Here is a 17,903-nt window from a genome sequence, read left to right on the forward strand (position 1 = left end):
GGGTCTACTGTATGAGCAAAATGACTCTGTGAATGTTACTCTGTTACCAATAATTATTTCTACTGTATTACATTTCACAGATGTGTCTTTTTATACAAGAAGACCAAAAATAGAAAACAGATGTGGACATTGAAAAGTGTCATGCCAATCAATCTACCTCAAACTTTTTAAGTTCCTCCTTGGCAACAGTGTAGAGGACTCCAGAAGAGTTGGGCGTTGCTGCCGTTCCTTCTGAAGACATTAGCCACTCTTCAAAATGGGAATAGTCATCCAAAAACTTTTGCCACAGCCTCCAAGTTTCTTCAATCCTAAACCGGGATAGCAAGGGTTAGCTCAGCTATCGTATGCTTTGTCTTTCTCAACTTATCCGAGACACCGACTTGAGCCTCCTCTCCATGGACATGGCGCAAATGTTCCTCCAGCGCCGATCCAGGCCTCTGGTGGCCTGTTGGATGGAATCGCACTCCGTTTCGGTGGAGCAGGCATCGCAGTCGTGAAGAAGCACCTCGCACAGGTTTAGAACCGAGGCCACACCCGTGCTGTGCTTCTCGATGTCCTTCTGCAATTCCTGGAGAAAAAAATTCCATTTCCTGGGTGGAGCAAAGATCTCTAGACTCGGTAGTGGACCTTTGAGGAGCACAACCGGAAAGTGATTTTTTTTTTTTAATTCCTGCCTGTTGTTGACTGAGCTTCCTGTGGATCTCCTTCTCGTCACACGTGTCGTAAACGATGGGCCTGGAAAGCTCGGACTCAATGTGAGCCAGCCAAGAGCGAAGGCCGCTCATGTTCTTCTCCAGCTGCTGCACGGCCACCAGGGTCTCCCGCAACTTCTTCACCCTGATAAATGAGTAGAAGGAGCGAGACTTAGACCAGAAACTCAAAAATGTTTTTTTTTTTAGTACAAATCATCCATCCATTTCTTTGCACTGCTTATTCTCTCTGAATGAATGAATGTATGAATGAGTGAAAACTTTATTTCGAACATTAGAATAAAAACAGAACAACAAAATAATGTTATATAACATGTTCGAAAAGTGGTAGTCAGAAGAAGATGCTTATTTTCCCTACCCCTTCATCTTCCCTATTAAATAAATTTTACAGATCCTCTTCTCCTCTTGTGTCCAATAGAACAGTCTCATGGATATACATATTACATAAGTCAGATAGCAATAATTATAATAATTACAATAGTCACATATTTTATTCACTAATCTTCATAGTACCCATCCCTCAGCGTCATAATGCCACTAGTCACCAAACATCACTGCGGCACCAATGATAATAACAACAATAAAAATAAACATAATATTTATAATAAGTTATGATATAATAATAGCAACAATAACAACAAAGTTAACCATACTTTTAAACACAGTATTTCCAAACTCCCGTTTTACTCATATTCCATTTCTTCACCCCTGTATTTCGCCAGTAATGTTTTTTTGTTTTTAAATTCGAACACATGAATAGTTGGACATTGTTTGATCTCGTCGTCAAAGTTTGACTCCACACACAGACACACACATACTTTTCCTGGTTGTTCTCACCTTTGGGATTTTGAATTTACGACAGCCCCTCAAGTTACAATTTCCCTCTTTCCGAATGAATAATTTATGGATGTCTTCTGGCACAATGTTTTTGTTGATCTTAAATAGCAGTTGTGAAGTGAAACATTTGATTAAATCATCCAATTTTAATAATTTGGACTGCATGAATAAAATATGAATATGATACCGATATCCTACCCTGTGTATGGCTCTTATTGCACGTTTTTGAAGAATAAAAAGGGTATGTAGTGAACTTTTGTAATTATTGCGCCAGACTTCTGCACAAGGGAGGGGTGTCAAACAGGCGGCCCACGGGCCGGATCAATCCGCAGAGTAGCGCAAGTGAAAATCGAGCTGCAGGTGGAAATACGTCGACTTGATATTGACAAAGCCAGGTGCCTCTCACAAAGACGCTGTACTTGTATTTCTTTTTCTCTCTCTCTCTCTCTCTCTCTCTCTCTTTTCCTTCCTTTTTCCATCACTCTGTCTCTCTCTCTTTCCTCCCTTTTTCTCTCACTCCCTCTCTCTTTCACTCTCTCTCTCTTTTTCTCTTTCTTTTATCGTCTTTGTCTCTCTCTTTCTCTCTGTCTTTTTACATTCTTTTGCTCTCTCTTCCTTTTTTCCTTTTCTCTCTTTGCTTGCGTGGGTTTCCTTCGGGCACTCCGGTTGCCTCCCACATTCCCAAAACATGCATCTCAGGTTAATTGGCTGGTTCAAATTGTCCCTAGGTGTGAATGAGTGAGTGAGTTGTCCGTCTCTGTGTGCCCTGCTAGTGGCTGGAAACCAGTTCAGGGTGTCCTATGCCCACTGCCTGATAATGGCTGGGATGGGCTCCAGCCCCCCGCAATCCTACTGAGGATAAGCGGTGCAGATAATGGATGGATGGTTATCGAAAGAAACCATGCGGTTCACTGAACAGCACAAAAAGCCTAGTGTTGGAATTCTTCATGAGCAAAACTAATTGACAAAACAAAGGAACTTGGATAAAGGTGCTGGTGACATCTTTAATGTTTGATAATGTCACGGTGGCCTTCTTTAGACACTTGCGTTCCCGACCTCAGTTCATGCATCCACTAATCCCGCATACAAGTGTTAGTTGACAAATACCACAAATTGCTCTCATTCCTTCCTAGTCACCTCCCTGGTAACGCACAAACCCTGATACAATCTTGCAAACTATTCTATTTATAGTTAGTTAATTTTTTTTTGCAGAAAATAGGTTTGGTCCTGCCTGGTGACGTCGCAGTCGCAGTGTGGCAGATCCTCTCCGGGACTTTCTGCCATTTCTTCCGTCCTTAAGTCCAAAACCATGAGGGTGCAAGATTTGGTCTGCAGGGGACTTTCACCCCCCGACAAAAGTAGCGCAAGTGTGAATTGTCAACTGTTGTGCTCCAAGGTTAAAATAAAGAAGTGTTTGTTGAGGGGGTTGGGGCACTCAGAGTGACAAGTACTGCTGTTTCTAAATGCGGACTTGACAGTCACGGGCATGTGCTAAAGAGGCGGAGACACACACAGGGATCGTACACCTTCTTCATGGGCCAAATTCAAGCACTTTTTCAGAACTTTCAAGGCCGATTTTTCAGTTTCTCTAGTACCATTAAAACGGTGGTGTCAAACTCATTGTAGCTCGGGGGCCACATGGTAGAAAAAACAATCTTGAAAGGGCCGAACTAGTAGATTAGAGAGAGAGAGAGAGAGAGAGAGAAGGAAAATTTGAGGGGAAGCAGAAAAAAAGAATGAGAGAGAGAAAAGGAGACAGAACAAGAAAGAGCGATGGAAAGAGAAAGAGAGAAAAGGGGAGGGAATAAAGCGAGTGAAAGAAATAAAGAGAGAAACAGAAAAAGACAAAGAAAGAGGGACACAAATGGGGACAGAAAGAAAGAGAAAAGAATGTCATGATGACTCATGACTCTTACCTGTGCCCACTCATTTTGCGCCAACTGCTGCCGGCTACCTGATTGGTTCCCTGTCCTTTTTTAAGCAGAGTCCTGTGACTCTCCGGTTGTCGGTCCGTCAGCGAACCTCTGTGTTTACAAGGCAAGCATTTTGACTCTGACTCCTATCGGTCCCGCTTTTTGCAGCCGTTTTTCTACCCGTCCGTTTCTGATCTCCCTGTTTGTCTCCGGCTACGACCTGTTTTTGATCCCGACCACGTCTGCGCTCCCGTTCCGGCTTACGACCCGTTTTTGATTCCGATCACGTTTTTGCTCTCCTGTCCCGACTATCGACCTATCCTTGACACCGCCATCTCCCGCTCCGGAAGATCCACTTCTGCATTCGGAACACGTTCCGATTCTGTGAGCGGCTTGCTTCCCGCGTCCAGCGAGCACCGGATCGCGGGCGCCGCCTGTCCTCTTTATCTCAATGAACTTGTGAGAAACGTTATGCGATTGGGTCTACCCTCTGTTCTGGATGCGATAAAGAAAGAGGGACAGAAATAGAGAGAAATAAATTAAAAAAAAAAAAAAAAAAGAGAAAAATGAAAGATAGGTAGCAAAAGAAAGAGAAAAGGGAAAAGAAAATGAAAGGAAGAAAGAAAGAGAGAAATAAAAGAAAGAATAAAGTGAGAGAGAAAAAAGGGAAAAAGTAAGAGAGAAGGGGAGAAGGTGAGAGTGAAAAAAAATAGAAAAAAAGAGAAAGACATAAAGAAATAAATTTAAAAAAAAAGAGTGAGAAATAGGAAAAATAAAGAAAAAGAGAGAGGTATAAAGACAGGGAATGGAAGAAGAAAACAGCGGCAAAGCCAAGCCACCAGTGTTGACATCATTTTTCAACATGTTGAAAAACATGGCAACATTTTCTAACATTTTCAAGCACTTTGCCCAAAATTCAAGCTCTTCCTTTTCAAAACTTGAAAATATAACATTGATATTCAAGCATTTTCAAGGATTTCAAGCAACCATACGGACCCTGCACACAAAGATTATCGTGCAAACAGTGGTGAAATTCCCTGCCTCCCCCCAGAAAAAGGATGCAAATGACATTGCAGAAATTGCAAAAACATGACAACGAAAACCAGTGCTACAGACAGAGCACAAGGCAGCAGCAAGATCCCAGATAAACATGGCGGTGACCTCTAAGTAGGGATTCCACTGTGTAAAAGAAATACAAATTTCTCGACCAATGTTTTTTTTTATTTTTAAAAAATAACATTGGTATGATAGTTGATGTATTTTCGCCTAATATTCAAATCAAAGTTTTTTACTGACTTAGTTTTTTTTGTACCACAAGGAGGAACTAAACATGACACACTGTCCCTTTAAAGTTTCAGTGATCGGTCACTGGAAGACGACAATAAGGGTGCAGCTGTCTAATTGAGGTCATAGTGACCCCCACACCCCACCCTTCTTCCCTCCAGACGACAACAGCCGGATGGCGGTTGTGGAAAAAGGGGTTGGAGCCACAGGGTCATGCATCAAAAACACAGATAGTTAGATTTTTGCCATTGGGATTTTTGTAACTATTTGTGGTATACAAATTAAGGGTTGTAATATTATTTGATGACTAGCGTGATGAATAAAATAACGTTTGTGACAAAAGAAAGTTGTATTAAGACTTAACTATTTGGCTGAGCGAACAGTTTTTTTGTTTTTTTTTTCACAGTATCATGAATATAAATCAATAGAATAGAATTAAAAATAAATAGTATAGAATTAAAATAAATCATAAAACCATTTAAATAAATAAAAACACAGTTGATAAATACATGGAATAAAAATAAATAAGATAAAACTGTAAAAATCAAATAAATCAATAAAAAAATAAAAAAGAATAAATACATTAACCAATACATAAAAAATGCAAATAAAACAATACAACCAAAGGGAAAAAGATGAATAAACTAATGAATAAATGAAGAGAAACGAAAAATGAAGATAATAGAAAATTAGAACAACCAATCAATAGTTTAATTAATACAATAAAATGAAAAATGAAATAAAAGATAAAACAACAAAAATAAAAATGTATCAATAAATAAATACAAAAATAAAATAAAATAAAATGTCTTGCCAAAATATACACCACCGTCTAAAAGATTGGGGTCCTGTGGTGTTCCGCAGGGTTAAGTACTTGGCCCCCTTCTTTTCATCATTTACATGCTTCCATTAGGTGATATTATTCACAAGTATAATACCAGTTTCCATTGCAGATGACACTCAACTATATCTTCCGATGGAGGAATCTGTCACACTAAACTGTGGAAATTTGGAGGCCTGCCTCACTGAGATAAAAGAATGGATGTCACTCAACTTCTTTCGCGTTAAAAGACCAAAATGTTAGTTATTGGTCCATCTAAATGCTGTGACTTGTTCTCATAAACTGCTGTGAACATTGACAAATGTCATATCACCCAGAGTGACTCAGTCAAAAATTTAGGCGTCATATTTGACCCCGATCCGTCCTTTCAAACACACGCTAAGAATAATACTAGAACAGCTATTTTCCATCTTCGCAACGTTGCTAAAATTCGCCCTATGTTTAGGAGATTATAATTCATGCGTTTGTTACTGTTACTGTAATGCACTACTCTCCGGTCTCTCGAAGTCCCAAATCAAGAGCCTTCAGCTGGTACAAAATGCTGCAGCGAGGCTTTTAACTAAGACAAGAAAGTTTGATCACATGACCCCGATTTGAGCTAACTTGCGTTGGCTCCCTGTTAGCTTAAGATGTGATTTTAAGGTTCTGTTGGTCGTATACAAAATCATGCATTGACTTGCTCCCTCACATCTTTCAGATTTAATTTCCCCCTATGTTCCGGTCCGGAGCTTTCGCTCTGAAAATGCTGGTCTACTAGTGATCCCAAGAGCCAAGAAGCAATCCGCAGGTTCTGGAGCGTTCTCCATTCAGGCCCCGGTGCTGTGGAATTCTCTTCCCCCTGAGATTTGATCCGTAGCCTCAGCGGAAATGTTTAAATCTAAGCTTAAAACACACTTCTATTCTGGAGCATATGAATGACCTATATTTCCTTTTGACAACATCTGTGTAGTATTTGTTATTGCAACATCCATTGCAGCCTGGTCATCCTGGAAGGGGGATTACCTCATGTGCCGTCCCTTCTCAAGGTTTCTTCATTTTCCTTATGTTGAGGTTTTTGAGTTTTTCCTTGCCCTCATGTAGGTTTTAGATCAGGGGATGGTGTCATAATAGTCTGCGGTTTGCAAAAATCTGTGGTCTGTAGCCCTTTAAGACTCTTGATTAAATACATCAAAAATAAACCTGTCTTGACTTACAAACTTCCCTTCTTTGGCAAGCAAAGTTTGAAGGATAAAATGTTTTTTTCCCCAACACAAATCCTTTTTTCTAACCTCCTCAAAGTCTCGACTATACTTAAATTAATTTTTTAATTCATTTCATTAAGAAAAAAGTGTGACTTTTCATTGAAAAAAAAATATTGTCTGGGTGACCCCGAACATTTCAATGGCAAGGTATACATACAGTTGTTTAAAGTAATGATACATAAAGTAACCCAGTTCATTCTTCTTTTTATTTGTTTTACCTGAAATAAATAAATCAATATATTTTAAGAGGAAATTTGAATAATGTATTAACAAACAAAATGAACAAATGAAAAAAGAGATATTGTCACGGTTGCCATGGTGCCCAATTGGCCCCGCCCGTGTGGCGCCAGCCGCGGCTCGTTGACAAATTGGCTTTCCGTCTATTTAAGCTCAGTGCTCGTATTCTTCCTTTGTCAGTCCGTCAACAAACCTCTGCCCCGCAAGACGTGAGGTTTGACTCGGTCCTATTTCCTGTTGGTATTTCCTGTCCGATATTGTTCCCGCTATTTTGTCCTGTTTAATATCAGTTTCCAGTTTCGTTCCCGTCTGGTTTGTCCTGTTTAATTTCAATATCCTGTTTCGATACTAATCCTGTCTGTCCCGTCCTGTCCGGTATCAACCCCATCTGTCCGATATCTGCTCGGGCAATTGGTATCGTCGGCCTCTGGCTTCCTATCATTCCACGCCAGACGGCTGCCTAAAGTCCATGACTCCCCATTTCCCGTCAAATAAAAGGCTTGAGTGAGAAACGTCACGCATTTGGGTCCTTATCTTGTTCCGGTTCATGACAGATATTACAGAAAATATACCAACTACAAAAAGAATAATCAAAATGAGCAAAGTTGTCTGATTAAGTATTTTTTAAAATATTTTTAAAAACTCAATTAAATAATTTAAAAAGTGGGAATTTCCATGAAAAATACATTATTGTCTGGGCGACCTCAAACTTGAACGTAGTGTATGTATACAGTAATGCCTCGCTTTAACGCAGTTCACCTTTGAAACTATTTTCATCATCCGTTGTGTTCTGTACTCTGATTGGCTTAAAAGTCTCTAAGAGCGCTATTATTCTTCAAAAATAAATTCATAAGTGTTTACAGGGACAGTATTTGGATTTGTCAAACAAATACTTGGGCCTGTACAAAGGTTGTGTTCGTTGAGTATTTCATTGTATAATAAAGGTTACTGCTTCAAAAATTGCACGTATCACGGGTTATTTTTGGAACGTAACCCCCGTGAAAAACGAGGGATTACTGAATATGTATTTGACAATATAATGAATTTTCTTTGACCCACCTGGCCGCAATGAGGTCGAGAAGATGCGTCCAGCGCTCGCCGATTTTATCGAGCTTGTGCCGTATGTCCGCTGCTTTGCCGTCCTGGCTGGCCCGGGCCAAGCGCTCGCCCATAAGCCGCAGCTGCTGCATGTTCTCCCGCGCCACGCCGATTTCCTCCTGGTAGTCCTGGTGGAGAATCGACAGCGACGTCAGGATGAGATGAACGCCGACATTTACGAAAAATGACGACGTGTTACCTTTCTAAGCTTTTCCATCATTTCCTCAATGCCGACATCTCCGTTCTGAGAAACTTTGCTCTCCATTTGCGTGAGCCATTCGCAAAGCTCCTTGTTCTTCTCGTTGAACACGGCCCACTCGTTCAACTTCTCGCTCGCTTGTTGACGGCGCAGGGACAACTGACAACAAGGATTGTAATTACTGGAAACGATCAAATATTTAGAAAAATATTGATATATTGACATTTATTTATTATTATTATCTATCCATCCATTATCTGCACTGCTTATCCATAGTAGGGTCGCAGGGGTGCTGGAGCCCGCCCCAGCCATCTTCGGGCAGTGGGCAGGGGACACCCTGAACTGTTTGGCAGCCAGTCGCAGGGCACACAGGGACAGACAACTCACTCGCTCATTCACACCCAGGGACAATTTGGACCGGCCAATTAACCTAACATGCATGTTTTTGGAATGTGGGAGGAAACCGGAGTGCCCAGAGGAAACCCACGCAAGCGCGGGAGAACATGCAAACTCCGCACAGGAAGGATGGTAGCTGGTTTTAATCCTATTAACTCAGAACTGTGCCGCAAACGCGCTAACCACTCAGCCGCCGTGCCGTCCTATTATTATTTATATTAATATATTTATATAAGTATATCTGTTTTTATTATCATTTTATGAAACATTTATTATTTGTATTCAAATCATATTATATAATTGAAAATCCCAAATGCTGATGTCATTGTCTTGATGCTATTAAAATATATTTACATTTTTAGATTTTTATTTTATAGGTACTGTAATCCCTTGTTTATTGTGGTTAATGGGGACCAGAATCCCCTTGGAAATGGAAAAATTCCCCTAAATTTTTAACATGCGCTCAGCCATTTCATGCATGCAGCATTAGTGGACCAGAAATAATGGATCGTGCTGTTCATATCTTGTGAAAAGACCTGAAAAAAAGCCGCCATGCATGAAACAAATTTGCTCTCTCAGCCCCCACTCAGAGACAGGGGATAATGGATCACAGTCATAAGAGGGCAGTTCATTTTATGCGGGCCACAATTGCACACTTCAGCGGCCTGAACCCCCCCAAAAATGCACTCTGCTGGCCCCTGCTCTCAGCAATAGTTGACTGGGGATAATAGATCGCAGTTGCAACCGTGAGTTACATTTTGAGAATAGTCATCTGTGGGTCTCCGCTCGCAGCAATACAGGTATGGCGATAATGAATCGCAGTTGGATTGATGCGGTCTATTTTAGGTAAATATCAATAACGACAAACAGAAAAAAGCCGCTAAGTCTGTCGATCACCTCTTGCAGCAATATGCTATCAAGATAATACATTGCTGCTGCATGAGTGCAGTTTACTTTTTGGGCAACAGAAAAGCAACAAAAGGGCCCATTTTCGTCTCTCCTGGCGGCCCCTGCTTGCAACAATATACTATCAGGGATAATGGATCGTGAAATATTTTTAACCCGTAATGCAGTGAAGCCATGAGAGTAATCTGTTTTTGAATGTAGGTAAAACTAAGGAGATGATAATAGATTTCTGTACTAAGAACTCCCCCACATGTGCCACTGTCAATTAATGGTAGTGAGGTGGAACTGGTCCATTCATTCAAGTTTCTGGGTACTTACTTGTCAGCTGACCTCACATGGACTGTCAATGCTACTGATATTCTAAAGTCAGCCAGACAAAGGCTCCACTTCCTTTGTCAACTCAAATCATTCGGAGTCCGTCAATCCATTCTAGTCATTTTTTATCGTGCTATCATTGAATCCGTTTTAACTAGGTCAATCACAGTTTGGTTTGGTCGCGTCAATCAGAAAGAATTGTCAAAGATGGAATCAGTAGTGAGGACGGCAGAGGAAATAATAGGTACTGGCCTCCCGTCCCTGCAAAGTATCTACATCGATCGAACTAGAAAACGGACACTAAAGATTATAGACGATCCCAGTCACCCTGCTTGCAGGTACTTTGATTACCTGCCGTCAGGTCTCCGTCTTCGCTCCATTGCAAGACTTCACGTCTTGAAGAGTTTTTATCCTTCCGCTATCCGTATGTTCAACGGGAATTGATTTAGGTTATTATGTCTCATTAGCTACACCGCTTATCCTCAGTAGGGTCGCGGGGGTGCTGCAGCCCATCCAAGCAATCATCGGGCAGTGGGCAGGGGACACCCTGAACTGGTTGCCAGCCAATCGCAGGGCACACGGGGACAGACAACTCACCCGCTCATTTACACCTAGGGACAATTTGGAACGACCAATTCACCTGAAATGCATGTTTTTGGAAATTAGGTTATTATGTATAGTATTATTATGCCAACAGCGTTCTTCCGACCTATTCTACTTTAGTCTTGTTATTTACATATTATATTTACATTTCATATATCTTTTTAAACTATTCTATATAATTACCTTGTATTATACACTACAATGTCTTTTTTACTCTATTCTTTTTATTTTTTAAAATCTATTATTTTATCATTTTTGAGTGTTCGCGTGTCAAATGATTTCTTGTATATGTCATGTTCATGGTTTATACTGGCTGAATAAACAAATACAATACAATACAATACAATACAATACAAATATAGTATGGTATCAGTATTAACCTGAAAGAAAGGGCATTGGACATTTGTACTAAAATTGTAAATTAGATTTGATAATCTTGAAAAAGCAATCATGAATATTAAAATTGGAATTAGAATTGTCTCTATTGTCATTAATAATAATGTTGCAAAAACAATGTATGCAACAAGATTAAAAATGGCACTTTAGGGTGGAGAGCCATTATTTGCAGCACTCGTGCGCGCCGCCATTTGTATATCTTTAAGCGTACCTGGTGGCAAACCTCCTCCCACTGACGCTGGAGAAGCTGGAGGCGTTCCTGGAGCAGTGTGATGTCATCGTTGCCAACCACGCCCACCAAAGCGTCCCTCAGGAGGAACAAAGAAGTTAAGTCATCCCTCCAACCCTCCACGCTGTTCTCCAGCTCCTGCGTGGACATGGAGAAGATGAGACCATTCAAGAAGCTCCCCTATCATGACTTGTTCCGCATCCTCACCTTGCATCGCATCTGCTCGGCGTGCAGCTCGTCATGATGTTCCGGCAGTGGCGCCGAAAGCTTGGCCTTGAAGGCCCTGAGCTTCTCCAGCGAGGCGTCGATGCCTTTCTCACAACGTTCCCAGTTCTAAGACGTAAAATCGATTGATATTGCAATCGAAAAGGGTAGAAAATCATTTGAATGACTCCCTGACCTTGATGAGAGCGGCTAGCTCTTTCCTCTGCTGGTCCAGGCGCTGGTGTGCGTGCCTCCACCTCTCCTGGATCTCCATCAGCTCCGTCTGCAGCGAGGACTCGGCGCTTGTATCGGCCGATAGCAGCAGGCTTCTGCCGGCCTCCACCGTCACGATGTAGCCGCCGTGCTGCTTCTGGAACACTCGCTCACGGAGCTGCAGGAGCCGGGACAGGGAGAGCGAACCGAGGGGGTAGAGGTTAACTAAGGGAGTCTACGGTCGGTAGGAGAAGAAAGGGGGGAGTTGGCAGTGATTAGATTTGATATTTTTTTTAACCAAGAGAAGTTACAGAATTTGGTCAACCACCATTTAAGCAAGGTCAATCACTTACATAAATGTTGCTAAAGGGAGAAGCGATATCATGATAACCATGGAAATGAAGCTTGCGATTATAAAAAATATATATCTAAAGAAGATCTTGTCAAATTGCATGGCTGTAAAAGAGGAGCCAGCAATCCTCTATACTCCACTCGTAAAATGTCAGCCCTGTCTCATCACAAAGTAGACCCCTGGGACATGGCGTCCTTGCCTATAGATGGTGTGGAATTTGTTTTAGCAGACAGCCCATTAAAAGTGGATAGCATTATTGTTATATATTTCCTGAGAAACTTTGGTCCTGGGTGCACGCCGCTTTTCTGAGGGACGATCGTTTGTTGGCTCCTGCATTATTTTGACTGATCATAAAATCTCCTTCCAACCCACTTGGAGCTGAGTCAACATATCCTTCTTTCTTCTTTATTCAGCGAGTCTGATTTCCTTCCAGAGGGCATCCGACCAACTTTTGCCATGCGTCACACGAAACATCATGAAGACTTTGCCAGTCGGTGATACAAATCTGTATTTTGCTGTAATTAGTTGTTACAGGTTCAAGGTTTTCTGAAGAGAGAATCAAAAATGTGATAACCATGGAATGAAGCTTGTGATTATCAAGAAATATAAAGAGGGCACACAAATTGCTACACTAAGGCAAGGAAATATCCTAAAGGCATGACTATCCTCACAAGTGAAAGCTTTAAAATAAGTTTCGATTTTAATCCACTGTCGTTGTCTCTGTCGTGAATATTGATGCGAGGCACCCGAGTCGGCTCCTTTGGCGCCAAGTGCCTCGGACGCCGAATGGCTGCTCATCTCTTTTCAAACCCTCGTCTTCCCGTCATCCATTGTCAGTCCGTCTGCAAACCTCAGCCCCAAGCTAGGCAAGTCCTTTTTGACCCTGACTCTATTCTGTCCTGATTCCCGTTTGATTCCCAGCCCCGACCCCTTTTCTGAACTCGATTAAGTTTCTGCTCCACCGTCCCGGCCATAGTAGTTTCACCTAGACACCATGTGATTCAGAAAAATCTACTATGCTTTGTTATTTTAATGTTTTAACTAGGGTGCCTGGGGTTCGGAACTAATTACCAAAGGTTTCTATCCTCCGCTATACGGCACTTTCACTTTGCAATCCCCACCTCAGGAGAGATTCATGTCGTATCCCGGGGTCTACTGTACTTCTTTTGGAAGGGAAAGGTTGTTTAATTGCTCTTGTGAAAATGTCCATACTTGTATGAGATCCAGAAGGTTCCTGGCCTGCTGCAGAGGTACAGGCTCTCCCCCGCTATGGTGGACGTCCAGCTCGCAGCCGGCATCCTGAAGCCAGTGCAGAAGTTTCTCCGACATCTGATGGTAGCCGTGCCACTGTTGGAGGAGGCTGTCGATGATCCCGCGGCGCTGCTGGGCGCGCCTCACCACGCCCTGCCATTGATTGGCCAGCAAGGCCAGCTTCACGCTGAAGTCATCTCTGAGGAGAGAATTAGAGTTTAAGATTTTTATGAGATCTGAAAACGCTTGAGTCGAAAAGATTCACAGATCCATATGTATCAACAAACCCTCCAAATTTGAGGGAATTATTTAGAGCATTAGGTGGGTTGTTAGAAACAAATGGCATCATTTTTAAAAATATGACCTCATTTACCCAAACAAAAACTATTAAATATTTGTGTGTGTGTGTGTGTGTGTGCGCGAGGTGGTGGGCGGATTTATTTTATATAAAAATGACACCGTTTACACACGTATTATAAGTAATCATATAATCATACTACCCAATTTTGGGGGTTTAAAAAGGAATTTTCTTTTTACGGGTTCTGGGTTTTTATCTTTTTTTTACTTTTTATCTTAAGTGTCTTTTTCTAATTTTAAGATATTGCATTAAGCTGATTTCAGATTTTTATTTTATTTTGTGTATTTAACGATGTTATTTTTTTAAATTCTGAAAGTAATTCTTAAAATAAATAGTAAAAGAAAAATAATTAAAAAAAAAATATTGATTTTTTCTTTAATCTTATAACTGAACAATTTTTATATCAATTATATGTCACGGTTGCCATGGCGCCCATTTGGCCACGCCGGTGTGGCGCCAGCTGCGGCTCATTGACAGATTGGCTTTCCGTTTATTTAAGCTCAGTGCTCCCATTTTTCCTTTGTCAGTCCGTCAACGAACCTTCGCCCCGCAAGATGTGACTCAGTCCTGTTGGTATTCCCTGTCCGGTATTGTTCCTGTTTATTTTTCAGTATCAGTTTCCAGTTTTGTTCCCGTCTGTTTTTGTCCTGTTTATTGTTCTCTCCAGTTTTCGTTCCCGTCTAGTTTGTCCTATTTTATGTCGATATCCTGTATCATTATCAATCCTTTCTGTCCCGCCCTGTCCGGTATCGACCCCATCTGTCCGTTATCAACTCGGGCAATTGGAATAGATCTGGTCTGTCTCTGGGTTCCCGTCTTTCCACGCCAGACTGTTGCCTAACCTGCATGACTCCCCATTTCCCGTAAAATAAAAGACTTGTGTGAGAAGGTAACGCGTTTGGGTCCTGATCCTGTTCTGGTTCTTGACATTATAGTGTATTTTGTGTCTTATGGAAATAACTCTTAAAATTAATTTTAAAATTAGGTAAAAATTGAAAACAATTGTATTCGGGTGAAAGATTATTTTTTATATGAGCCTTTTTCTTCAATTTTCCATCTGGACATTTTTACATTATTTAATTTAGAGTTTTTTTTAATAACAAGAATAAAAAACACAATTTCATTTGTGCAATATGTTTATTTATAGTACACATTGTTCTATACATTTTTAGCTGGAGTCTTAATTTCTTTTTTTTTCATTTATCATATTGTAAGTATTTTTTTTTTAATTCAGAAAATAATTTGTAGAATAATTCGTAGAATTATTTAAAAAAAAAAGAAAAATATTACAACTTTAGATGGGGAAAGATAATTCTATATGTTGCAAACTTAATTTAATGTTACAATTTACCTTTTTTATATGTATTAGTACAGTTTCAGGTACAGTATAAGCTTATAAGTGTTTATTTACCCATCATCTACTTGTCCTTGGTCCAGCATATTGTGCCCATCACTGATAATGGAGTAAAGAATTTGTTGCTGGCCGAACATCTCCGCTTGGAACAGCTAGAAACAAATATTAAACTCGTATGATAAGCGTCTTCAGCCCTTTTTCATCCTCCATCTTGAAGAAGCACACCCACCTCATGCTCTCGCTGCTGCTCCAAAAGACTCTGGAAGTTCCCACTTATTTCAGCCGCTAGTTTCTTCTCCGCCTGAGACAAGAAGTCCATCCAGGCTTCACACTTCTGCAGGAAGTTCTGGTGCTGGAGTAATACAGCCTGAAGTTTACTGAAATCACACAAGAAACATCACCGTTTGGTATGCCGGGAGCATGGCAGCAGACAGGAGACCCTTACAGAGAGTCATCAACATATCCTAAAATATCATGGGGTGCTTGTTGCCTAGTCTGAAGGAGATGGTGATCCTGGGGAGCCAAGTCTACCGTATTGTCAAGACTATAAGTCGCATATAAGTATTAGATTCCTTCAAAATGTGCTACAGGCTGTATAGTGTTGAAAATTATTAGTGTGTGTTCCAGACATACGAAAGGGCATCATGAGAATGTTAAAGGGGGAAGGGTAGGCGTAAATAAATAATAGATTAGTTATGTGCAAAAAATCTCGTTATTTTCAATGTCACTCAAGATCGTCTTTTTTCTTTCGGATCCACATCAATGGCATAACAACAGCAAAAGTGCAGTGTTGCATTTGCAACAGTAATATTCCACGGAATCGTTCGCATTGGCATGATATCTTCTTTTAGCGTACATTACATCTCACATACATACGGCTTTTATATATAGCCGTAGAAATGTTTTAACAACATCATAGTGTCATGAACCAGAACAGGATCAGGACCCAATTGCGTGACATTACTCACACAAGCCTTTTATTTTACGGGAAATGGGGAGTCATGCACATTAGGCAGCAGTCTCGCGTGAAATGATAGGAAGCCAGAGGCCGACGAAATCAATACCAATTGCGCGAGTTGATATCGGACAGATGGGGTCGATACTGGACAGGACGGGACGGGACAGACAGGATAGATAATAAAACAGGATATCGAAAATAAACAAGACAAACTAGACGGGAACGAAAACTGGAAAAAAAAATAAACAGGACATAAATAAAGGGAAACAAAACTGGAAACCAAAATTAAACAGGACAAAATAAACAGGAACAATACCGGACAGGAAATACCAACAGGAACAGGACCGAGTCGAAACCCACGTCTTTCGTGGCAGAAGTTCATTGACGGGCTGACAAGAGTGAGAGCGCTGAGCTTAAAACAGACAGAAAGCCAATCTGTCAACAAGCCGCAGCTGGCGCCACATGGGCGGGGCCAATTGGGCGCCATGGCAACCGTGACACATATGAGTACACGCAAAGGACATGTCATTGAATTCAAATGGTCATGTGATCCCAAACAAGGGATCAAAAGATCTTGAAGCATCTCTGAAAAGATTTATAGTGTGCAGGGGAAAGCAGCATCGGCCAATGGCGCTGATCGCCAATGGCGTCTTGATAATGGCGCCTCGTCTTCACAGCTTATGTGAAAAAACAAGTGAACCAAATGAACACTGAGCTCTTCATCATTCTGGGCAGAGTGTAGTTGCTTGGGCCAACATGTCTACTGGCACTGATGTTAAAGGTTTCGCAAATACAGGCATCATTTCCGAGGAGCAACACATCACCGAAAGTGCCTCTGGTACGATTAATGTACACAGTGAAAGAAGATGAGGACTTTAATGAGTTTAATTGCCACTACTTTGCGGAGATTTGCATATCGCAGAAGGTTCTGGTTCCCATAACAATGATTAACAGGGTCATCTCGTTGTAAACAATGTCACGACGTTGTTATCAATGACAATTAATCCACTTCTATTCTACTGTATTCTATAAAAAACAAGTTGTGTATTTCTTCATAGCTACATTGGAGATTGCTCGAGTGGAGTTTACCTAATTCTTTCACTGAGGAGAGCAGAGTGTGATGCCCAAGCCCTGTTGAGGTTCTGAAGATTTTTTAGGTCTTCGTCACTGAGCGCCAGTCTGTACATGAGAACGTTGACGCGCTCCAAGTCGGGAGACATACTGCTCAGCTTAGTGTAGGGAGCCTGAAATTGACCACAAATTCTCACTCATGAGGAGAAACCAGATGACTAGAAGCTCACGCGTCCTACCTGTAATCTCTCCATGCGCTCTTGGACGTCACTTAGTGCTGGTGAGCCCATCTGCTCCAATTCTTTGAGAACCTGGGCTGCCTCTGCGTCCGTTTGGATGAGGGCTTCCAACTGCTCTCTGAAGGCCTCGCAAGCACGAGATCCACACTGGGTAAAAACAAACAGCAGCATTTTGAAAATAATGTCTACTATTCTTTAAAACGCATTAATGGAATCATAATCAAATATGTCTGTCAGGAACCAGAACCGGATCAGGACCCAAATGCGTGATGTTCTCTCACAAGCCTTATATTTTACAGGAAATGGGGAGTCATGGACGTTAGGCAGCAGTCTGGCGTGAAAAGACAGGAAGCCAGAGACCGACGAGATCGATACCAATTGTCCCACCAGATATCGGACAGATGGGGTCGATACTGGACAGGACTGGACAGACAGGGTTGATATTGAACCAGGATATCGAAATTAAACAGGGCAAACTAGACGGGAACGAAAACTGGAGAGAATGATAAACAGGACAAAAATAGACAAGAACGAAACTGGAAACCGATAATAAACAGGACAAAATAAACGGGAACAATACCAGAGAGGAAATACCAACAGGAAAATAAGACCGAGTCAGAACCCACGTCTTGCGGGGCAGAGGTTCGTTGACGGACTGATAAAGGAAAAATGAGAGCGCCTAGCTTAAAAAGACGGAA

General features: G+C 41.3%; 1 protein-coding gene across 1 annotated transcript in view; it reads right to left on the bottom strand.

The window, feature by feature from the left end:
• The window catches only part of syne1a (spectrin repeat containing, nuclear envelope 1a), a 198,191-nt gene that overhangs the window by 17,734 nt on the left and 162,554 nt on the right, over window positions 1-17,903 (bottom strand). Inside the window, exons 123-135 of the mRNA XM_088325643.1 lie at window positions 17,206-17,352; window positions 16,985-17,139; window positions 15,167-15,314; window positions 14,995-15,089; window positions 13,187-13,424; window positions 11,606-11,857; window positions 11,413-11,538; window positions 11,188-11,343; window positions 8,361-8,519; window positions 8,123-8,289; window positions 675-837; window positions 381-568; window positions 158-308 (exon numbers count right to left, since the gene is read on the bottom strand). Coding sequence (XP_088181769.1) covers window positions 158-308; window positions 381-568; window positions 675-837; window positions 8,123-8,289; window positions 8,361-8,519; window positions 11,188-11,343; window positions 11,413-11,538; window positions 11,606-11,857; window positions 13,187-13,424; window positions 14,995-15,089; window positions 15,167-15,314; window positions 16,985-17,139; window positions 17,206-17,352 — 2,145 coding nt within the window. The remainder of the gene's footprint in view (window positions 1-157; window positions 309-380; window positions 569-674; window positions 838-8,122; window positions 8,290-8,360; window positions 8,520-11,187; window positions 11,344-11,412; window positions 11,539-11,605; window positions 11,858-13,186; window positions 13,425-14,994; window positions 15,090-15,166; window positions 15,315-16,984; window positions 17,140-17,205; window positions 17,353-17,903) is intronic.

The sequence above is a fragment of the Urocampus carinirostris genome, chromosome 20 (genome assembly GCF_059441175.1).
Source record: "Urocampus carinirostris isolate Australia breed hairy pipefish chromosome 20, RoL_Ucar_1.0, whole genome shotgun sequence".
Lineage (NCBI taxonomy): Eukaryota > Metazoa > Chordata > Actinopteri > Syngnathiformes > Syngnathidae > Urocampus > Urocampus carinirostris.